The sequence below is a fragment of the Bombina bombina genome, chromosome 2, assembly GCF_027579735.1.
Source record: "Bombina bombina isolate aBomBom1 chromosome 2, aBomBom1.pri, whole genome shotgun sequence".
Taxonomy (NCBI): Eukaryota; Metazoa; Chordata; class Amphibia; order Anura; family Bombinatoridae; genus Bombina; species Bombina bombina.
This window is the reverse complement of record NC_069500.1, coordinates 488,322,948-488,347,525: the sequence shown is the minus strand read 5'-3', so window position 1 is coordinate 488,347,525 and position 24,578 is coordinate 488,322,948. Positions and strand designations below refer to the sequence as shown.

The following is a 24,578-nucleotide window of genomic DNA, read 5'->3' as shown; positions in this document are numbered from 1 at the left end:
CTATCTGGTAGTTCAGACATGTTAAACAGGCATAAACTTGATAACAAAGTACAAAAAACGTTTTAAAATAAAACCGTTACTGTCACTTTAAATTTTAAACTGAACACACTTTATTACTGCAATTGCGAAAAAGTATGAAGGAATTGTTCAAAATTCACCAAAATTTCACCACAGTGTCTTAAAGCCTTAAAAGTATTGCACACCAAATTTGGAAGCTTTAACCCTTAAAATAACGGAACCGGAGCCGTTTTTAACTTTAACCCCTTTACAGTCCCTGGTATCTGCTTTGCTGAGACCCAACCAAGCCCAAAGGGGAATACGATACCAAATGACGCCTTCAGAAAGTCTTTTCTATGTATCAGAGCTCCTCACACATGCGACTGCATGTCATGCTTCTCAAAAACAAGTGCGCAATACCGGCGCGAAAATGAGGCTCTGCCTATGATTAGGGAAAGCCCCTAGAGAATAAGGTGTCTAAAACAGTGCCTGCCGATATTATTTAACAAAAATACCCAGATTAAATGATTCCTCAAGGCTAAATATGTGTAATATATGAATCGATTTAGCCCAGAAAATGTCTACAGTCTTAATAAGCCCTTGTGAAGCCCTTATTTACTGTCTGAATAAAAATGGCTTACCGGATCCCATAGGGAAAATGACAGCTTCCAGCATTACATCGTCTTGTTAGAATGTGTCATACCTCAAGCAGCAAAAGACTGCTCACTGTTCCCCCAACTGAAGTTAATTCCTCTCAACAGTCCTGTGTGGAACAGCCATGGATTTTAGTAACGGTTGCTAAAATCATTTTCCTCTTACAAACAGAAATCTTCATCTCTTTTCTGTTTCAGAGTAAATAGTACATACCAGCACTATTTTAAAATAACAAACTCTTGATTGAATAATAAAAACTACAGTTAAACACTAAAAAACTCTAAGCCATCTCCGTGGAGATGTTGCCTGTACAACGGCAAAGAGAATGACTGGGGTAGGCGGAGCCTAGGAGGGATCATGTGACCAGCTTTGCTGGGCTCTTTGCCATTTCCTGTTGGGGAAGAGAATATCCCACAAGTAAGGATGACGCCGTGGACCGGACACACCTATGTTGGAGAAATACTTTTAAAAACAGGGGCACTTTCATTGATCCGGATTTGTAGAAATACTTACCTTTTACTTCTCCAAAACCGGATTGCCGATCCCAGCCTCAGTTCCTCTGTACTGATGTCAGAAATGACAAAACTGGCTCTCTCCAAGCATGGTTCTCTCCCCCCCCCCCCCCCACTCCCACTAGAGCATCCATCTCGTGATGCCCGGCTGTGATTGGAGGAAGCCGGCTTTGCCATTGCTGTGTTTGTACAGCAGGAAGAAGAATGCGGGTGATCGGCCATCCGGTTTTGGAGAAGTAAAAGGTAAGTATTTCTACAAATCCGATGCAATGTAAACGTTCATAAATGAAAATGTCCCTGTTTATAAAAGTATTTTTAAAAACAGGGCACTCATTGTTGAAAATTTACATTCACTTGAATGTATGAATTATTGGTGCACCCGACCATAAACCCCAAATTCAAAGCACTGTCGTATTTTTGTAAAGTTCCTGTTCTCAATAAAAAAAAAATTTTAATCAGGCTTCTAGAGGTGTCTCAACAACTGAACATACACTGACCCATCAGATGCAAGACAATACTCTAGGAATTATCAAGTCTTTCTAGTGGATGAAATTATGCAAAAGACAAGTTAAGAAATTTGTAACTATGTCACACACCCCCCTTCTCTGCTTCCTCCATCCCCTTCCACACTCATAATGGTCTTAAAATACAAAATGAAGGAAATTGTAGTTCCTCAAGTAGAAGCCATTTTATTTAAACATCTATTATTATAATTATTTTTATAGCACTGCAAAATTATTTAGCACTAAGGGAGCAACAGAAGCCAGAGCTAAGACCATAAAAAAAAAGAAAAAGAAAAAAGGGGAAACAATGAATGTATGAGCCCAAATTAGGATTATTCCCAATCCTTTGAAGTTTAAGGGATACATTGTAAACAAAGTAGGCAGGATAATACTACCTCTTACATACTATACTTTCTACAGTTAATCTAAAACTTGCAAAAATAAGAAAACTGCTTCATCTGAGACGACTAAGTACACTGATGCATTGTTTCCTATGCAAAGTAAAGAAACAAAATCCCAGTATTTTAACAAAATCCTAACATTTTTAAGATTAATGCAATTACAGTATCTGCTACAGTGACAACGCTAAGTGATAGCCCAAGTAGAATACAGAATTTCACCTACAAAATATAAAATCCTATTGTATTGTAGGTTGATTATTGCACCAAGAGAAATATTGTTACATAGAATGAAACCCTTACAACCACCATCAATAAGGAACAAATATCTGAAGATGTGTCAAGGATGTAACTGGGAAACAACTGGACCTTCAGCAAACAGCAAGGCACACATTTCAGGAAAAGTTGTTTGTACTGAACCACTAGTCTACACGAAAATACTTTAATTATGGAAGTATACAAATGGAAATCAAAATGCATATCTGAAGTAGTTACATACTATAAGTGTCATAAATTTATGCCAGTGAGGAATCATGATATCAAAAGAATATTTCTATCACATGTAAACATAGGGCTAGGCAGTAATTACTGTGCATGAAAAGGAAGAACTATAATATGCCTATTGTTAAAAAAAACAAAAAAAAAAACATAAATAAATACCTCTATACTTCTATAGTAGGGGTCCAGCAGCAGTTTGGACAGAGCAACAATCTGAGGAGTGCGGTCCCAGCCATCAGAGCAGTGCACAAGAACAGGGCGCTGATCCCGATCAATAGTATGAACAACCAGCAAAGTGGACTTAAGCAGCATGGAGAGATGTTGTAACCACTTGGTACTTTCTAGAGCAGACAGCCAGCTGATGATAGAGAACCAAACACACAAAACAAATTAAAGCAAATGCAAATTTAAACTTCACACCACAACATTCTGCATATTTCTAAGCCATCCAGTATCTGAATATAATAAAATAAGGGTGGGGTTAAAAGGACCCCAATGCAAAATTGACATGGTCTAATTGATAAAAACACGTAATATATGCATTGGTAACTCAAGCTTACTATGTGTTTAACCCCTGTAAACTGGCATAACCGTAAAAGTCCTGCTTGGAAGACACAAGCACTGCAGCTCTCAAGCAGAACACAGGCAATCAGTGCGGCCATGCAACTGACGCTCCTGATTGGTTGACCATCTATGTTCTGCTAGGAAGCTGCAATGTTTGTGGCATCCAAGTGGCAATTTACCTATGCGTTTAATCACTTTGCAGGGGTTCAACACCTTGTAAAGTTGAGTCACTGTCACAAAAAGAGACACTAACAAATTAAAGCATGTATTTTATGCATTAGAATGTATCTTTAATCAACAATGGAGAAAGCAGGATTTTACTTCTTGATAAGCCCATATCTTCCCATTCAGAGTGACGATATATAAGAATAAAAATAGTTTCTATTCACCGAGGATAAGGCAATTAAAGTCCAAACATACTTTTCAACCCTCACTTCTTCTGCTGCACCCTTCATTTAATAAATGAGAAGGAAAATAATACAGAAGAGAAAGGAAAGGAGGCCATGTAAAAAGGCAAGACTAAAAGGAATGTGACATGGAAAAAGTCTCTGGGTAGGTTTTCTAGCTATATTATTCTGAATGTAGAGAAACTCACCGGTAGGAAAACAAAATTGATGCTTACCTGACAAATTCATTTTTTTCATGATTGTGAGAGTCCACATCATCACATGTGGGAATTCCTCTCTGACCACTAAGTGGAGGCAAAATATAACCCAAGACACCAGAGCTTTAAATCCCTCCCACTTCCAATAATCCTCAGTCATATTTATAGTCAAGTAGATGGAGAAAACAGAAAAGCAGGAAAGAAAGCAGGGCAAAGAAAGTGCAAAACAAGCACTGCTGACACCTGAACAAAAAAAAAAAGGGCCGTGGCTTGTGCACTCTCATCATCATGAAAGAAATTAATTTATCAGACAAACATAAATTTTGTTAGCTTTCATCAGATGGTGAGAGCCCACAAGTGTGGGAATCCATACCCAAGCAGTCAAGTCCACAAGATTACCATGAAATAAGGGCGGCAAACTATGGACGTTTTTTTCTTTTTTCACTTTTGAGGTTTTAAAGAACAAGACTATTAATTTGTGAATACACATATACAGAGGACTCTCTCCCAGAATTGTTTACATATAGGTTCACTTGTCAATATATGTGTGCACAGTGTACTTTTGACACTTTTAATTTTTTTGTTCATACAAATAGGCAGTGGGCTCTGAAGGTACATGTCAGCACCTTTGTCCACTGTGCTTACCTCAGCTGCAGCAACTTGATTCCAGTAGACTAGCCCATCCTAGGCAGTGCAAGCGCGATGCCAAGGCTCTTTAACATGTAACTGCATCTACAACCTAGGGTATTGGTGGATTAATCCACATTTTCCCTGGGAAGGACTGTGTATCCAACAAGAAGCAGTTTACTGTAAGATTAGGGGCCAGGTGGATGAATCAACATTTCTCCTTGGTGGTCTGTGAGACTTCCCAGTAACCAAACTGAACAGCTCTGATGAAGTGCTGTTAAGACAGGAAATGTGTGAGCTGTGCCCTTAATGCAATTTAATAGGTAAACAAATAAATGTGAGGTTTTTAAAAACATTTGTCCTCTCCTCATCTGAGCTAAAGATGCAGCACTGTATGTGAAACACTTCCCACTAAGAAAACATCTTTCCCTGTCAGGCTGATAATGGTCTACCCCTCTGACTGACAGGAGAGCAAAAAGAAAAACGTCTCAAATTTTACCTTTCTAAACACTGAAACTCACTCCATCATAGAGGCAAAAGAAAAATAAGTGAGGATCAGGGGAAGTGGGAGGGTTTTAAAGCTCTGGTGTGTTGGAGTATCTTTTGCCTCCTCCTAATGGTCAGGAGGAAATTCCTATCAATCACAACACAATGGTATGTATAAAAGCTAAAAAAGACCAACATTCATGCAAAAACAAAAGATATTAAAAAAAAAACAATAGAAAAGCTTTCTGCCAATGTTTTTTTCAAAGACAAAAAACAATTTATGCTTACTTATAATTTGTATTCTTTTATGGTGGTGAGATTCCACAATCCATTACTCCTGGGAATTACTCATCTCTACCATTATGAGGAGGCAAAGATTCCCAAACCCCAAGAGCCCTATAAACCCCCACCCACCTCACACATACCTCAGTCTAATGTACAGCCAAGCAAAGTGAAGAAAAAGGAAAGAAAGCCAAAAAAGGAGCAGGGGAAAAAAGAGTAACCCTAAAAAACAGAAGGGTGGTGTCTTGTGGACTCTCACCAACATGAAAAAATAATTAGGTAAGCATAAATTGTGTTTTCTTTCATACAGGTGGTGAGAGTCCACTATCCATTACTCCTGGGAACTGAGCCGGTCAAGACTTTTGTTTTTACTCCACGTAACTAATACCCAATCTGTGTAGCCCACGAATAATAATAAAGTAGGGATTTAAAAACAAATTTTTTCACTGAGAAATTAAATACACAACCCCAATATTTATTTTTTCATTTCTTGCATTTAAAATAAATTTAACAGGCAAAAAAAAATCAAACTGCCTGAAGAACCTTCCTACCAAAGGCTGCTACAGAAGAAGCAAAAACTTTAAAATGGTAGAAATTTGTAAAAGTAGGCAAAAAAGACCAAGCGGCTGCCTTGTAAATCTGGTCAACTGAAGCCCCATTCTTGAAGGCCCAAGAAGTGGCAACTGACCTAGTAGAATGAGCTGACCTGCCTCCAAGTAAGCCTGAATCCAAAGTTTTAAACAAGAGGCCAAAGAAAAAGCTGAAACTTTCTAACCTTTCCTAGGACCAGAAAAGTGAATGAACAAACTAAAAGTTTGTCGAAAATCCTTAGTAGCATCAATGTAATATTTCAATACTCTCTCTGAAGCATTCTTGGGATTAGGACATAAAGCAGAAAAACAATCTCTGCTAATGTTATCTGAAAAAACAGTAACATTAGATATTATAGAATCTAAATCAGAACCAAACTTCTTTCCCTGAAAGGAAAGAGATAATCTGGATTTTGACACCAACAGACAAAACCCAATTTTTTTTTCTTTCTTGATTCAGATAGAGCATGCAATTTTAAGCAACTTTCTAATTTACTTCTATTATCAATTTTTCTTCATTTTCTTGTATCTTTATTTGAAAAGCAGGAATGGACGCGTAGGAGCCGGCCCATTTTTGATTCAGCACCTGGGTAGCACTTCCTGACTGGTGGATAATTATAATCAACAATCCGTAAGCGCTATCCACGGAGCTGAACCAAAAATGGGCCAGCTCCTATGTTTACAATCCCTCTTTTTCAAATAAGATACCAAGAGAATGACAAATTGATAATAGAAGTAAATTAGAAAGTTGCTTAAAAGTGCATGCTCTATCTGTATCATGAAAGAAAGAAAAAATGGGTTTAGTATCCCTTTAAGCCATAAGGCTCTCCTGGCAAGGATTGCCAAAAACATTCTTTTAACTAATCTTTACATATCAAATACAGCATCACAAATAAAAGAATTGGCACTTTTGAGCAAACCAAAAAGATTAGAATAGTCATCAGAACACTGTTCTGAAAGAGTAGATAAACCAGTAAGTTGACGCAGCAGACACATCAGCAATAGAAATAGCTGGCCTGAGCAAATACCCTGCTTGTAAAAATCAGTATGAAATGTGTGCAAAAAAACTAACCGCAATAAGGGATTTAGCGTGCTAAAACCAAAAGTGCGCTTACCCGACCTGCATAACCAGCCGAAGTGTTAAAGTAACTATAATAAAACTAAAGGGAGGTGCGCTAACCCTTTCGTTTTATTTTAAACTAAAGCGTTAACTTGACGCCTAAACACAAAGGCCGACACACAAAATTCAAACTAAGTGCGCCAAAAAAGCCAATGCACGCAAAACAGAAAGGGGAATAATGTAAAGGATTCTGTCCCAGGGATATATATATATATATATATATATATATATTTAAACACATACACACATATATACATATATATATTTCCATCTAAAGGGGAGGTGAGTCCACTGCTTCATTCATCACTTGTGGGAAATAAGAACCTGTCCACCAGCAGGAGGCAAAGGCACCCCAGCCAAAGGCTTAAATACCTCCCCCACTTCCCTCATCCCCCAGTCATTCTTTGCCTTTCGTCACAGGAGGTTGGCAGAGAAGTGTCGGAATATACAAAGTAGTCTCTTATGGAGGATAGTATTCTTCGCAATGTGACTGGAGTTTTAAGTAGTCCTGTCAGCCTCTCAGTGAGAGCATAGTTGAAAGTTAGAGTCCGGGGATGCAGGGGGAGTTCTTCTGCAAAACCATCCCGACTCATATTAACAGCTCCTTAAGCAATCAGCGTTGACGAGTTTAGCGGACTACTTTTATTCTCTCAAGTCGATGTCAATAGCGACGCTACTAACCTGTCACACTTGAAGGGCCGTGTTCCTGTTCCACAGCGTTGATTCTGGTAAGATCGTTCTTATATTTATATATATATATATATATATATATATATATATATATATATATATATATATATACACACATACATACATACATATATACACACAGTGGATATAAAAAGTCTACACACCCATGTTAAAATGTCAGGTTTCTGTGATGTAAAAAAATGAGACAAAACATAATTTATGTAAGAACTTACCTGATAAATTAATTTCTTTCATATTAGCAAGACCCCATGAGCTAGTGACGTATGGGATATACATTCCTACCAGGAGCGGCAAAGTTTCCCAAACCTTAAAATGCCTATAAATACACCCCTCACCACACCCACAATTCAGTTTAACGAATAGCCAAGAAGTGGGGTGATAAGAAAAGAGCGAAAGCATCAAAAATAAGGAATTGGAATAATTGTGCTTTATACAAAAAAATCATAACCACCACAAAAAAAGGGTGGGCCTCATGGACTCTTGCCAATATGAAAGAAATGAATTTATCAGGTAAGTTCTTACATAAATTATGTTTTCTTTCATGTAATTTTTTTTTTTTTTTTAAATATCTATTAGTCTTAGCCAATGTAATTAGCAAGTCTTAGTCTTTCATGTAATTAGCAAGAGTCCATAAGCTAGTGACGTATGGGATAGCAGATACCCAAGATGTGGAGCTTCCACTCAAGAGTCACTAGAGAGGGAGGGATAAAATAAAGACAGCCAATTCCGCTGAAAAAAAATAATCCACAACCCAAATCAAAAGTTTTGATCTTTATAATGAAAAAAACTGAAATTATAAGCAGACGAATCAAACAGAAACAGCTGCCTGAAGTACTTTTCTACCAAAAACTGCTTCAGAAGAAGAAAACACATCAAAATGCTAGAATTTAGTAAAAGTATGCAAAGAAGACCAAGTTGCTGCTTTGCAAATCTGATCAACAGAAGCTTCATTCCTAAAAGCCCAGGAAGTAGAAACTGACCTAGTAGAATGAGCCGTAATCCTTTGAGGTGGGGATTTACCTGACTCCACATAAGCATGATAAATCAAAGACTTTAACCAAGACGCCAAAGAAATGGCAGAAGCCTTCTGACCTTTCTTGGAACCAGAAAAGATAACAAATAGACTGGAAGTCTTCCTAAAATCTTTAGTAGCTTCAACATAGTATTTCAAAGCTCTAACTACATCCAAAGAATGTAATGATCTTTCCTTAGAATTCTTAGGATTAGGACACAATGAAGGAACAACAATTTCTCTACTAATGTTTTTAGAATTCACAACCTTAGGTAAAAATTGAAATGAAGTCCGCAACACCGCCTTATCCTGATGAAAAATCATAAAATGAGATTCACAAGAAAGAGCAGATAACTCAGAAACTCTTCTAGCAGAAGAGATAGCCAAAAGGAACAACACTTTCCAGGAAAGTAATTTAATATCCAGAGAATGCATAGGCTCAAACGGAGGAGCCTGCAAAGCTTTCAAAACCAAATTAAGACTCCAAGGAGGAGAGATTGACTTAATGACAGGTTTGATACAGACCAAAGCCTGTACAAAACAATGAATATCAGGAAGATTAGCAATCTTTCTGTGAAAAAGAACAGAAAGAGCAGAGATTTGTCCTTTCAAAGAACTTGCAGACAAACCCTTATCCAAACCATCCTGAAGAAATTGTAAAATTCTAGGAATTCTAAAAGAATGCCAAGAGAATTTATGATAAGAACACCAAGAAATGTAAGTCTTCCAAACTCGAAAATAAATCTTTCTAGATACAGATTTACGAGCCTGTAACATAGTATTAATCACTGAGTCAGAGAAACCTCTATGACTAAGTATTAAGCGTTCAATCTCCATACCTTCACATTTAATGATTTGAGATCCTGATGGAAAAATGGACCTTGAGATAGAAGGTCTGGCCTTAATGGAAGTGTCCAAGGTTGGCAACTGGCCATCCGAACGAGATCCGCAAACCAAAACCTGTGTGGCCATGCTGGAGCCACCAACAGTACAAATGAACGCTCCATTAGAATTTTGGAAATTACTTTTGGAAGAAGAACTAGAGGCGGAAAGATATAAGCAGGATGGTAATTCCAAGGAAGCGACAACGCATCCACTGCTTCCGCCTGAGGATCCCTGGATCTGGACAGATACCTGGGAAGTTTCTTGTTTAGATGAGAGGCCATCAGATCTATTTCTGGAAGACCCCAGATTTGAACAATCTGAAGAAAAACCTCTGGATGAAGAGACCATTCGCCCGGATGTAACGTCTGGCGACTGAGATAATCCGCTTCCCAATTGTCTACACCTGGGATGTGAACCGCAGAAATTAGACAGGGGCTGGATTCCGCCCATACAAGTATCCGAGATACTTCTTTCATTGCTTGAGGACTGAGTCCCACCTTGATGATTGACATATGCCATGGTTGTGACATTGTCTGTCTGAAAACAAATAAACGATTCTCTCTTCAGAAGAGGCCAGAACTGAAGAGCTCTGAAAATCACACGGAGTTCCAAAATGTTGATTGGTAATCTCGCCTCCTGAGATTCCCAAACCCCCTGCGCTGTCAGAGATCCCCATACAGCTCCCCAACCTGATAGACTCGCATCTGTTGAGATCACAGTCCAGGTTGGACGAACAAAAGAGGCCCCTTGAAATAAACTATGGTGATCCATCCACCAAGTTAGAGATGATCTAACATTGGGATTTAAGTATATTATTTGTGATATCCTTGTATAAACCCTGCACCACTGGTTCAGCATACAAAGCTGGAGTGGTCTCATGTGAAAACGAGCAAAAGGGATCGTGTCCGATGCAGCAGTCATGAGACTGAGAATTTCCATGCATAATGCTACCGAAGGGAACAATTGAGACTGAAGGTTTCGACAGGCTGAAACCAATTTCAGACGTCTCTTTTCTGTCAGAGACAAAGTCATGGACACTGAATCCATTTGGAAACCTAAAAAGGTTACTCTTGTCTGAGGAATCAAGGAACTCTTTGGTAAATTGATCCTCCAACCATGTCTTTGAAGAAACAACACAAGTTGATTCGTATGAGATTCTGCAGAATGTAAAGACTGAGCAAGTACCAAGATATCGTCCAAATAAGGAAATACCGCAATACCCTGTTCTCTAATTACAGAGAGAATGGCACCGAGAACCTTCGAAAAGATCCTTGGCGCTGTTGCTAGACCAAATGGAAGAGCAATAAACTGGTAATGCTTGTCTAGAAAAGAGAATCTCAGAAACTGATAGTGATCTGGATGAATTGGAATATGAAGATATGCATCCTGTAAGTCTATTGTAGACATATAATGCCCTTGCTGAACAAAAGGCAGAATAGTTCTTATAGTCACCATTTTGAATGTTGGTATCCTTACATAACAATTAAATATTTTTAGGTCCAGAACTGGTCTGAAAGAATTCTCTTTCTTTGGAACAATGAATAGATTTGAATAAAACCCCAGACCCTGTTCCAGAACTGGAACTGGTATAATTACCCCAGCTAACTCTAGGTCTGAAACATTTCAGAAATACCTGAGCCTTCACTGGATTTACTGGAATGCGTGAGAGGAAAAATCTTCTCACAGGCGGTCTTACCTTGAAACCTATTCTGTACCCTTGTGAAACAATGTTCTGAATCCAAAGATTGTGAATCGAATTGATCCAAACATCTTTGAAAAATCGTAACCTGCCCCTACCAGCTGCGCTGGAATGAGGGCCGCATCTTCATGCGGATTTAGGAGCTGGTTTTGACTTTCTAAAAGGCTTGGATTTATTCCAGACCGGAGAAGGTTTCCAACCGGAAACCGTTCCTTTAGGGGAAGGGTCAGGCTTCTGCTCCTTACTCTGACGAAAGGAACGAAAACAATTAGCAGCCCTATATTTACCTTTAGATTTTTTGCCCTGGGGAAAAAAGGCTCCCTTCCCCCCAGTAAGAGTTGAAATTATTGAATCCAACTGAGAACCAAACAACTTATTACCTTGGAAAGAGAGAGAAAGCAAAGTTGACTTAGAAGTCATGTCTACATTCCAAGATTTAAGCCATAAAGCTCTTCTAGCTAAAATAGCTTAAGACATATACCGGACATCAACTCTAATGATATCAAAAATGGCATCACAGACAAAGTTATTAGCATGTTGAAGAAGTTTAACAATGCTATAAGCATTATGGTCTGTCACTTGTTGCGCTAAAGCCTCCAACCAGAAAGTTGAAGCTGCAGCCACATCAGCCAAAGAGATAGCAGGTCTAAGATGATTACCTGAACATAAATAAGCTTTTCTTAAAAAAAGATTAAATTTTCCTATCTAAAGGGTCTTTAAACAAAGTGCTATCTGCCGTTGGAATAGCAGTAGGTTTAGCAAGAGTAGAGATAGCCCCATCGACTTTAGGGATTTTATCCCAAAACTCCAATCTATCAGATGGCACAGGGTACAATTTCTTAAACCTTGGAGAAGGAGTAAATGAAGTACCCAGACTATCCCATTCCCTAGCATTCACATCTGAGATAGCATCAGGAACTGGAAAAACTTCCGGAATTAACACATGAGGTTTATAAACCGAATTTAAACGTTTAGCAGTTTTAGTATCAAGAGGACTGGATTCCTCCATATCTAATGCAATCAAAACTTCTTTAAGTAATGAACGAATAAACTCCATTTTAAATAAATATGAAGATTTATCAGTATCAATATCTGGGGAAGAATCCTCTGAACCAGAAAAATCCTCATCAGAAACAGATAAGTCAGAATGATGGCGGTCACCTAAAAATTAATCCGAAATGTGAGAAGTTTTAAAAGACCTTTTACGTTTACTGGAAGGAGGAATAACAGACAGAGCCTTCCTAATAGAATTAGAAACAAATTCTTTAACATTAACAGGAACATCCTGAACACTAGATGTTGAAGGAACAACAACAGGTAAAGGATTATTACTAATGGAGACACAATCTGCATTGGAAAGTTTATCATGACAACTTGCACAAACTACAGCTGGAGGAACAGTTACCACAAGTTTACAACATATGCACTTAACTTTGGTAGAACCAGCATCAGGCAGCGTCTGTCCATTAGTGGATTGAGATCCAGGGTCAGGATGAGACATCTTGCAATATGTAATAGAAAAAACAACATATAAAGCAAAATTATCAAATTCCTTAAATGACAGTTTCAGGAATGGGAAAGAATACCAAATAATAAGCTTCTAGAAACCAGAAGCAATGAAAGAGAGATGTTTAAATAATGTGAGTAAAAAAGTGAGACAAAAAAAGACGCCCACATTTTTTGGCAACCATATTTTTGGCGCCAAAAAGGTGACGCCACATCCTCTGACGACGAAAACAACGCCCACAGTTTTTGGCGCAAAAAAATGTCTGAATACGCATGTGTCAAAGAAAACGTTAGACAGAATACAACTTCCGGCGTCAATTACAGCGCCAGAAGTGACAAAGAAATTTTTTTGCGCCAAAAAAAGTTTGCGCCAAAAATGACTTAATAAAAATAAAAATTTTCTGCCCTCGCGAAGCCTAACAGCACGCAGGAAAAAATGGTCAAATAAATTTTTTTTCAAGGTAAGAAAAAATAAATTGAAAGCATTATCCCAATAATGAAACTGACAGTCTGTATTGAAAAGGAATACTGATTATCCTGAATCAAGGCAAATATAAGTTTATAGACATATATTTAGAACTTTATATATAAAGTGCCCAACCATAGCTTAGAGTGTCACAAAAAAATAAGACTTACTTACCCCAGGACACTCATCTACATATAGTAGATAGCCAAACCAGTACTGAAACGAGAATCAGTAGAGGTAATGGTATATATAAGAGTATATAGTCTATCTGAAAAGGGAGTTAGGAGAAGAAATCTCTACGACCGATAACAGAGAACCTATGAAATAGATCCCCTAGAGGTAGACCATTGTATTCAAATAGGCAATACTCTCTTCACATCCCTCTGACATTCGCTGCACTCTGAGAGGAAAACCGGGCTTCAACCTGTTGCGAAGCACATATCAACGTAGAATCTAGCACAAACTTACTTCACCACCTCCACGGGAGGCAAAGTTTGTAAAACTGAATTGTGGGTGTGGTGAGGGGTGTATTTATAGGCATTTTAAGGTTTGGGAAACTTTGCCCCTCCTGGTAGGAATCTATATCCCATACATCACTAGCTCATGGACTCTTGCTAATTACATGAAAGAAAGATAAATCGTTTCAGAACTTTTCCCCCTTTAATGTGACCTATAAACTGTACAACTCAATTGAAAAACAAACTAAAATCTTTTAGGTAAATAATATTGAAGCACCTTTTGATTTTATTACAGCACTCAGTATTTTTGGGTATGAGTTTTTCAGCATGGCACATCTTGACTAGGCAAGATTTGCCCACTCTTCTTTGCAAAAACACTCTAAATCTGTCAAAATGCGAAGGCATCTCCTGTGCACAGCCCTCTTCAGATCACCCCACAGATTTTGAATTGGATTCAGGTCTGGGCTCTGGCTGGGTCATCCCAAAACTTTAATCTTCTTCTGGTGAAGCCATTCATTTGTTGATTTGGATGTATGCTTTGGGTCGTTATGCTGAAAGATGAAGTTCCTCTTCATGTTCAGCTTTCTAGCAGAAGCCTGAAGGTTTTGTGCCAATATTGTCTTGTATTTGGAACTGTTCATTAATCCCTCTACCTTGACTAAGGCCCCAGTTCCAGCTGAAGAAAAACAGCCCCAAAGCATGATGCTGACACCACCATGCTTCACTGTGGGTATGGTGTTCTTTTGGTGATATGCAGTGTTGTTTTTGCGCCAAACATATCTTTTGGAATTATGGCCAAAAAGTTCAACTTTGGTTTCATCAGACCAGAACACCTTTTGAAACATGCTTTTGGGAAACTTCATGTGTTCATGTGTTCAATGTGTTTTTGCAAAATTTAGCTGGGCTTGAATGTTTATTTTTGTAAGAAAAGGCTTCTGTCTTGCCCCTCTACCCCATAGCCCAGACATATGAAGAATACGGGCAATTGCTGTCACATGTACCACACAGCCAGTACTTGCCAGATATTCCTGCAGCTCAATTAATGTTGCTGTAGGCCTCTTGGCAGCCTCCCAGACCAGTTTTCTTCTCATCAATTTTGGAGGGACATCCAGTTCTTGGTAATGTCACTGTTGCACCATATTTTCTTCACTTGATGATGACTGTCTTCACTGTGTTCCCTGTGTTCCATGGTATATCTAATGCCTTGGAAATTATTTTGTACCCTTTTTTGACTGATACCTTTTAACAATGAGATCCCTCTGATGCTTTAGAAGCTCTCTGCGGACCATGGCTTTTGCTGTAGGATGCGACTAACAAAATGTCAGGAAAGACCTACTATAAACAGCTGAACTTTATTTGGGGTTAATCAGAGGCACTTTAAATGATGACAGGTGTGTACTGACTCCTATTTAACATGATTTTGAACGTGATTGCTTAATTCTGAACACAGCTACATCCCGTTATAAATGGGTGTTCACACTTATGCAACCACTTTATTTTATTTTTTTATTTTTATTTCCCTTTACCTAAAATATTTCAGTTTGTTTTTCAATTGAGTTGTACAGTTTCTAGGTCACATTAAAGGTGGAAAAAGTTCTGAAATGATTTATCTTTGTCTCATTTTTTTACATCACAGAAACCTGACATTTTAACAGGGGTGTGTAGACTTTTTATATCCACTGCTGCTTCTGGTAGTCCAGGTCATAGGAGGTGGTGAGTGCCCCGGCCATTAAGAGAAAAAAATTCTATTTAGTCTATAATCAAGTCCATAATAAAGGTGCAAGCAATGGAGGACTCTGATATGTTGGAGGATACTCCTTTATCTAAACTATGTATACCTTGAGGAGGTTCTTGTGTAACCGCCGTTACAGCTCTATTCCACATGTTATGACAATATTACTACTTCTAAAAAGAATAAAGTATTTAGTACAACTGAGCCGTCCACCTCTGAGGGTTCTCCGTCCCGCGATGTGCGTTCCCTACAAGCATCTCCGATTATACAAGCAGTTCCCCAGGAAACTACTAATCCTCCCGCAGGAGGGGACCTTTGGCCTCCAGACTTCGCCGATCAGTTGCAGACGGTGGTTTCTGCGGCCATAAATGCGATGCCTCGTCCTACTAAGCGCAAGCGGAAGGTACGGCACTGCTATCCGTCTCAGGGGTCATTTTCAATTTAAGATGGAGCATTTGCGTTTCCTGTTGAAGGAAGTGCTTGCTACGCTGGAGGTTCCGGAACCGAAACTACCGGAGGAACCTTCGATCCCTAAACTGGGTAGGGTTTACGAGGACAGGGTAGTGCCCCAGGCCTTCCTGGTTCCTATCAAAATGGCAAACATTAAAAATGAATTGGAGAAACTGGGTTCGCCCTCTTCTCCCTCGTCTTTTTTTAAAGAAACTTTTTCCCGTCCGGATGCGCAACTTGAACTGTGGGAACCGTCCCTAAGGTAGATGGTGCTATCTCCATGCTCGCTAAGAGAATGACCATTCCGCTTGCGGATAGCTCCTCTTTTAATGAACCCATGGATAAAAAGATGGAGTCCATGTTGCGGAGGATGTTCTAACTGACAGGGTTCGTTTTCCAACCGGCGGCAGCAGTTGCTGCGGTGGCTGGTGCGGCTACCTATTGGTCTGACGCACTATCAGCAATGGTCAAGGTGGAGACCCCACTCAAGGAGATTTTGCATCGAATCAAAGGGTAGCGCATTCGTTCATTTGTGATGCTAACATGCAGATTATTCGCCTGAATGCTAAGACGTCAGGGTTTTCCATTTTAGCTCGATGGGTTCTGTGGTTAAAATCGTGGTCTGCTGACATGACGTCTAAGTCTCGCTTGCTTTCCCTACCATTCAAAGGCAAGGTTTTGTTTGGCCTGGGCCTGGATTCTATCATATCTACAGTCACGGGTGGCAAGGGCGCCTTTTTACCTCAGGATAAGAAAGCCAAACCTAAGCAGGGGGCCTGGAGGGGAGACGTTAAAGACCCTTTGGTCCTGAAGGTCATTGCCCTGGGGTACAGGATAGGTTTCAAATCGTATCCGCCCAGAGGCAGGTTACTCCTGTCAAACATCTCTCCAAAACCAGAAAAAAGAGAGACGCCTTCAGGGTTCTGGGGGTAATCGTCACAGTTCCTCCGGCAGAAAGAGGTCTGGGGTATTATTCAAACCTTTTCATGGTCACAAAGGAGGGCACGTTTCGTCCAATTCTTGACCTAAAAGCCCTAAACAAGTTTTTGTCAGTCCCATCGTTCAAGATGGAGACGATCAGGTCAATTTTTCCTCTGGTTCAAGAGGGGCAATTCATGACGACTATAGACATGAAGGATGCTTACCTTCATGTTCCAATCCAAAAGGATCACTTCAAGGTTCGCCTTCCTGGACCAGTACTTCCAGTTTGTGGCCCTTCCGTTTGGTCTGGCGACGTGTCTTTACAAAGGTTATGAGAGCTCTTCTAGCAGTAGCGAGAGCCAGAGAGATTGCAGTGGTTTTGTATCTGGACAATATCCTGGTCCAGGCTCCATCCTACAGTCGGGCGGAGGATCATTCGAGAGCTCTCCACCTATTTCGATCACACGGGTGGAAGAAAAATTAAGGAAAGAGGTCATTGGTCCCCAGCAACAGAGTGGAGTCCCTGGGTACGATACTAGATTCTTTTGCGATGAAGACATTTCTGACAAATCGGAGACGTTGCAAGCTTGAGTCCAACTGTCTAGCCCTGCAGACTTCCTCCAGGACATCTGTGGCCAGGTGTATGGAGGTAATCGGGCTTATGGTATCCAGCATAGATGTAATTCCATTTGCCAGGTTCCATCTCAGAACTCTGCAGCTGTGCATGTTGAGACAATGGAACGGCGATCATTCAGATTTGCCCCAACAGATATCTCTGGACAGACTGGTGAGGGAGTCCTTATCTTGGTGGACCCCACCGGGCCAGTTGTCCCAGGGTACTTCCTTCCTGAGACCATCCAGGGAGATTGTAACCACGGATGCGAGTCTATCAGGATGGGGAGCCGTTTAGGGTGCCAGAAAGGCACAAGGCAGATGGACTCGAGAGGAATCGAGTCTACCTATAAATATTATTCTGGAACTTCGAGCGATATTCAATGCTCTGAAGGCTTGGCCCCCTCTGGGATCGTCCCAATTCATCAGATTCCAATCGGACATCATCACCTCGGTGGCTTACATAAACCACCAGGAGGGGGGGAGACGAGACACTCCTTAGCAATGAGGGGAGTATCTCGGATTCTGGAATGGGCAGAGAATCACAATTGCTTGCTCTCAGCGATTTACATTCCGGGTGTGGACAACTGGGAGCAGATTTTCTGAGCAGACAGACGTTTTAACCAGAGGAAGGGTCTCTCCACCCGAGATGTTTGCGGAGATCTGCAGCAGATGAGGTACGCCGGAAATAGATCTCATGGCGTTACAGACTCAATTGCAAGCTACCCAGATACGGGTTGCGATCCAGGGATCCGCAGGCGGAAATGATAGACGCCTTGGCAGTATCCTGGGACTTCAACCTAATCTACATATTTCCACCGTTGCCTCTTCAACCTCGAGTAGCGGCCTGCATCAAGCAGGAGCAAGCTTCGTATATTCCGATTGCTCGGTCGTGGCCGTGGAGGACGTGGTTTGCGGATCTAGTGGCGATGGCATCATATCCGCCGTGGAAGTTACCTTGTCGCAAGGATCTGCTAGTTCAAGGTCCTTTTCTACATCAAAATCTCGATTCTCTGAGGTTGCGTGGAGATTGAACGCCTATAGTCTTAGCCAAAAGAGGTTTTTCAGAGAGAGTGATCGACACTCTGGTCCAGGCCAGGAAACCAGTCACTAGAGACATCTACCACAAGGTGTGGAGGACCTACTTGTCCTGGTGTAAGGAACGAGGATACCCATGGCACAAGGTCAAGGTATCCAGGATTTTGGCCCTTCTCCAGGATGGTCTGGGTAAGGGTCTTGCCGCCAGTTCCCTAAAGGGACAGATCTCTGCTTTATCGTTACTGTTGCACAAGAAGCTTGCTGAGCTTCCTGACATTCAGTCCTTTGTTCAGGCTCTGGTTAGCACGGGTCTTCAGGAATCTAGCTCCTCCCTGGTGCTTAAGGTTTTGCAGAGGGCTCAGTTTGAGGGCTCAGTTTGAGCCTATGCATGTCCTGGACATTAAGATTCTCTCATGGAAGGTCCTATTGTTATTGGCTATTGCATCGGCACGCAGAGTCTCTGAGTTGGCGGCCTTACAATTTGAGCCTCCAGTCTGTAAAAATACAGAGGGCCGTGTACTCAATGTGTCAAGAAAGATATACATTTATCAGGTAAGCATAAATTTTGTTTTCTTTCTAATGACACGGTGAGTCCACGGATCATCTCTAATTACTATTGGGAATCAATATCTAAGCTAGAGGACAGAGATGATAAGGGAGGGACAAGACAGGGAACCTAAACAGAAGGTACCACTGCTTGAAGAACCTCTCTCACAAAAGAAGCCTTAGCTGAGGCAAAAGTATCAAGTTTATAGAATTTTGAAAAAGTGTGTAGAGAGGACCAAGTTGCAGCCTTGCAAATCTGTTCCACAGAAGCTTCATTTTTGAATGCCCAGGAAGAAGAAACAGCCCTTGTGGAATGAGCTGTGACTCGCTCAGGAGGCTGCTGTCCAGCAGTTTCATAGGCCAAGCGAATTATACTCTTCAGCCACAAAGAAAGAGAAGCAGCTGTAGCTTTCTGACCCTTGTGTTTCCCAGAGAAAACAACAAACAAATCAGAAGACTGGCGAAAATCCTTAGTCGTCTGCAAATAGTATTTCAACGCACGCACCACATATAGGTTGAGCAGCAATCCCTTCTTCAGACCCTCCTGGAGAAAAGACAAAATTCTAGGAATACGAACTCTACTCCAAGAGTAGCCTCTTGATTCACACCAATACAGATATTTATGCCATATCTTATAATAAATCTTTCTGTTAACAGGCTTACGAGCCTGAATCATAGTCTCAATGACCGACTCAGAAACACCACGTTTAGATAAAATTAAGCATTCAATCTCCAAGCAGTCAGCTTCAGAGAAACGAGATTTGGATAAAGGAAGGGCCCTTGAAGTAGAAGGTCCTTCCTCAGTGAAAGTCTCCAAGGTGGAAGAGATGACATCTCCATTAGATCTGCATACCAGATCCTGCAAGGCCACGCCGGTGCAATGAGGATCACCAACGCCCTCTCCTGCTTGATTCGAGCAATGACCCGTGGAAGCAGAGAGAACAGAGGAAATAGGTATGCTAGACTGAAGTTCCAAGGAACCGCCAGAGCATCTATCAGTACAGCCTGAGGATCCCTTGACCTCGACCCGTACCTCGGGAGCTTGCCATGAGATCCAGCTCCGGCTGCCCCATTTGAGAATCCAGTTGGAAGACGCATCCAGAGGGAGTTCCCACTCCCCCAGGTGAAAGGTCTGTCTGCTCAGAAAATCCGATTCCCAATTGTCCACTCCTGGATGGTGGATCGCAGATAGACAGCAGTTGTGGGTCTCCGCCCACTGAATAATTTTGGCTACCTCTGTCATGGCCAAGGAACGCCGAGTTCCTCCCTGATGGTTGATGTAAGCCACTGAAGTTATGTTGTGCGACTGGAACCTGATAAACTGGGCTAAAGCTAACTGAGGACAGGCCAGAAGAGCATTGAACATTGTCCTCAGTTCTAGGATGTTTATGAGGAGAACAGATTCCTCCCGAAACCACGTCCCCTGAGCATTTAGTGAGCCCCAGACTGCTCCCCATCCCACACAGGCTGGCATCCGCGGTCACAATCACCCAGGAAGGTCTGCGGAAGCAGGTTCCCTGGGAGAGATTTTCTCTAGATAACCACCAAGGAAGAGAATCTCTTGTCGCCTGATCCAGATGTAAACGCGGAGACAGATCTGCATAATCCCCGTTCCATTGTTTAAACATGCATAACTGCAGAGGTCTGAGATGAAATCGGGCAAACGGAATGATGTCCATGGCAGCTACCTTCAGACCCACTACCTCCATAAATTGGGACACTGACGGCCGAGGAGAGGACTGAAGGGCAAGGCAAGAGTCGAAAATCTTTGTCTTTCATTCATAAGAAATCTATTATGGTTCCTAAGAACACTACCCTTGTAGCTGGTATCAAGAAACTCTTTCCCAAATTCACCTTCCATCCATGGGAACGCAGAAAAGATAACATCTCCGTGTGGGAGCTTGCTTGATGAAATGATGGCGCCTGGACCAGAATATCGTCTAGATAAGGCGACACTGCAATGCCCCGCAACCGAAGCACTGCTAACAGGGTTCCCAGGACTTTTGAGAAAATTTTGGGAGCTGTGGCAAGGCTGAATGGAAGAGCCACAAACTGGAAGTGTTTGTCTAGAAAGGCAAACCTCAGAAACTGGTGATGATCCCTGTGGATGGGAACATGTATCTACACATCCTTCAAATCTACCGTTGTCATGAATTGACCCTCTTGTATCAAGGGAAGAATGCAACGAACAGTTTCCATCTTGAAGGACGGTACCCTGAGGAACTTGTTTAGACTTTTGAGATCTAAAATTGGCCTGAAAGTTCCCATTTTTTTTTGGGAACCACAAACAGATTGGAGTAGAATCCCAGACCCTCTTCCTACATTGGGACAGGACCTATCACTCCTAGGTCGGAAAGGTCCCAGACACAGTGTAAGAACGCCTCTCTTTATCTGGTCTACAGATAATCTGGAGAGCAGAAACCTGCACCTGGGAGGAAAGGTTTTGAACTCTAGTTTGTATCCCCAGGACACAATGTCCACCACCCAGGGATCCGGTACATCCCGAACCCAAGCCTGAGCGAAGAAAGACAGTCTGCCCCCCACAAGATCCGGTCCCGGATCGGGGGCAGACCCTTCATGCTGACTTTGAGTCACTAACGGGCTTCTTAGATTGCTTCCCCTTGTTCCAAGACTGGTTGGACCTCCAGGAAGGCTTGGACTGTTCTTGCTTGGCAGAGGGAGAGAAATTTTTACCCTTGAAGTTTGGAAAGGAACGAAAATTACTCTGACGTCCCTTCTGCTTATTCCTCTTATCCTGAGGGAAGAAATGACCCTTATCTCTCGTAAAGTCTGAAATAATTTCAACCAAGCCTGGCCCAAACAAGGTCTTACCCTTGTAGGGAATCGCCAAAAGCTTAGACTTAGACGACACATCCGCAGACCATGATTTCAACCATAAAGCTCTGCTGGCCAGTACTGCAAAACCAGAAATCTTTGCTCCCAACGTAATAACTTAAAGGAACAGCTATCCTCTATGGGAATAGTGGTTCTCTTAGCCAACGTGGAAATTGCCCTTTGCACCTTGGGGACCGTATGTCAAGACTCCTTGATAGAGTCAGCTATAGCCTATTGGAAACATCTTCTTAAAAATTGGGGATAGAGAAAAAGGGATACCCGGTCTCTCCCATTCCCGGGCAATAATCTCTGTAGCCCGGTCAAGAAAAAAAAACCTCCACCGAGAAAGGAACGTCAAAGTATTTGTTTAACATACTAGACTTCTTAGGATTGACTACGACAGTCATGTTAGAGACGTCCAAGGTGGCCAAAACCTCCTTAAGTAACAACCTGAGGTGTTCTTACTTACAACTGAAGGATACAACTTCAGCATCAGCAGAAGGAATTACACTGAGTCTGAGACTTCACCCTCAGATGCTACCAAAGTATCTTCCTCCTCAGATTTCTGGGAAGGAACAATCGAAATGTCCACAACTGCGTCAGAAAACGTACTCACTGAATCCTTAGATTTCCTCCTGCGCTTTCCCTGCAGCATGGAAAAGGCAGAGAGCGCATTAGTTACCGCAGAGGATATGTGGGTAGCAATGTCTTGTAACGTATCGCCAACCGGAGTGTGAGAGGAAGCGCAGGGCACTGCATGTGTGGACGATAAAGTTTAGGACACTTGAGGGGAAAGTTGTGGCATGTCTTGAGCAGGAGAATCCTGAACAACATCCGCCTTAGATAATGAAGGCTCAGTATCAAAAATTCTATCCCTGTAATGCAATGTTCTCTCAATACATGAGGAACAAAAAGGGATTGGTGGTTCTACATTAGCATCAAAGCACAAGTAACATATTGCAGGGCCTCTTGGTCCATCTTTACTTAAAATTTAATTTTGACAAAAACGTTACTGTCCCTTTAAATTCAATTTATTTCTTTAAAAGCAGAGCAGCGGCTCTACAGAAAAAACAGGCAACCTCCACACCTCAGCAAACTCTGCTGAGGTGCCTACCTGTCCTGCTGGCTGTCAGAATCAATAGTATATAGCAATCCGGACTCCCACCACAGCTGCACCAGCCGGCTCTAGAGATCGCTGAACCGTCCTCTGAGGAGCTCCGCAACGGATATTCAGCATCCGGACCCACAGGAAGCAGAAAAAAGGCGCGCAAAGAAACGTCTTTGCCACTTCAGAGAAACCGGCCCATTGTGGGTGTGGCTAACAACCTCCCGGTCGCCATTAACATCCCTTTAGGGGAAAAAACGCTGGGAGAGAGAAGTAAAGCCGCACTACAGTACCCTCATCATAGCACATAAGACAAGTTATAAAACAGATCTTACACAACAGTGCTGCATAATATCCCAAACACAGATACTTCAATTAAACTGATCCTCCATATATCATCCCCAGTGCCTGCATAACTGTCATACAATGACCCATTAACCTCTAATAGGCTGATTGTATAAAATCCCAAACAGAATTAACTGTCAAAATGCCAGGATTTCCCTTTTCCTTTTAGAGAATAAAAATTGGCACTTACCTCAATGTAAATCTGCCCAGCAGCAGGACAGCTCACCTGGTTTGAAAGGGCTTCCTCCCTCACATGGACCTGTGGAAAGAAGAAAGACTGAATAATCTTACTCAGGCTTTCAAATTAGGGCAGCAATAACTGATTGAGGGGCACAGTGGGGATTATACCCCACAAGTTCCCAATTGCTTAAAAGCCACCACTGCTCTACTGAAGAGACTGACATGGGCTACGGCTAAACCCCAGGAGGAAGCCGGACAATCTTGCTCTGTTTCAAAATAATAAAATCTTGATTGATGATTCTTCTTTCAGACACCTAAACTTTACCACTTCCTTGCTTTTCATATAGGCAAAGAGAATGACTGGGGTTGGAGGGAAGGGAGGTGGTGCTGTGGTGCTCTTTGCCTCCTCCTGCTGGCCAGGAGTGATATTCCCAATAGTAATTAGAGATGATCCGTTGACTCACTGTGTCATTAGAAAGAAATAGTGGTTCCTTCCTTGTGTCCTAACCCTTCCTCTTCGAAGGAGAGGTTACTTCATAATCTGGATGTGATTCGGGCCTTGAAGTTTTATCTTCAAGCCACGAAGAAGTTGTGTACTCTGGAAGGCGCAGGGCCCAGATGGCCTCTGCAACTTCTCTATCTTTTTGGTTGAGGAGTATGATTTGTCTGGCTTACGAGACAGCAGGACACAAGTCTCCTCAGAGGTTTACGGTGTACTTGACTAGAGCTGTGGCCTCTTCTTGGGCCTTTAAAGGGACATTATACACTCATTTTTTCTTTGCATAAATGTTTTGTAGATCTATTTATACAGCCCATAAAGTTTTTAAAAAAAAATTAAATGTATAGTTTTGCTTATTTTTAAATAACATTGCTCTGATTTTCAGACTCCTAACCAAGCCCCAAAGTTTTATGTGAATACCGACCGCTACCTTCTCCAGCTTGCTCCTGTTTGTGTAAAGGGTCTTTTCATATGCAAAAGAAGGGGGAGAGGGGAGTGTCTTATTTGCCACTTGCAGTGGGCTTTCCTGCTGCCTTTTCAACAGAGCCAAACTGACAGCTTCTAAGTAAGTTTTTAAACAGTTTTATACTGGATTTTTATATCAGTATCTGTGCATCTAATTCTTTATAGTAGTGTCTATTACATGCAGTTATATGAAAATGAGTGTATACTGTCCCTTTAAGAATGAGGCTTCTACGGAGCAGATTTGTAAGGCAGCCACCTGGTCATCCTTACATACTTTG

The 24,578-nt window shown here is 41.4% G+C and overlaps 1 protein-coding gene across 6 annotated transcripts in view; it reads right to left on the bottom strand.

Annotated features, from left to right (window-relative positions):
• Positions 1-24,578, bottom strand: part of MTMR3 (myotubularin related protein 3) — a 429,098-nt gene that overhangs the window by 166,837 nt on the left and 237,683 nt on the right. For all 6 annotated transcript variants that reach the window (XM_053702192.1, XM_053702194.1, XM_053702196.1 and 3 more), the window contains one exon: positions 2,725-2,920. In XM_053702192.1, coding sequence (XP_053558167.1) covers positions 2,725-2,920 — 196 coding nt within the window. The remainder of the gene's footprint in view (positions 1-2,724; positions 2,921-24,578) is intronic.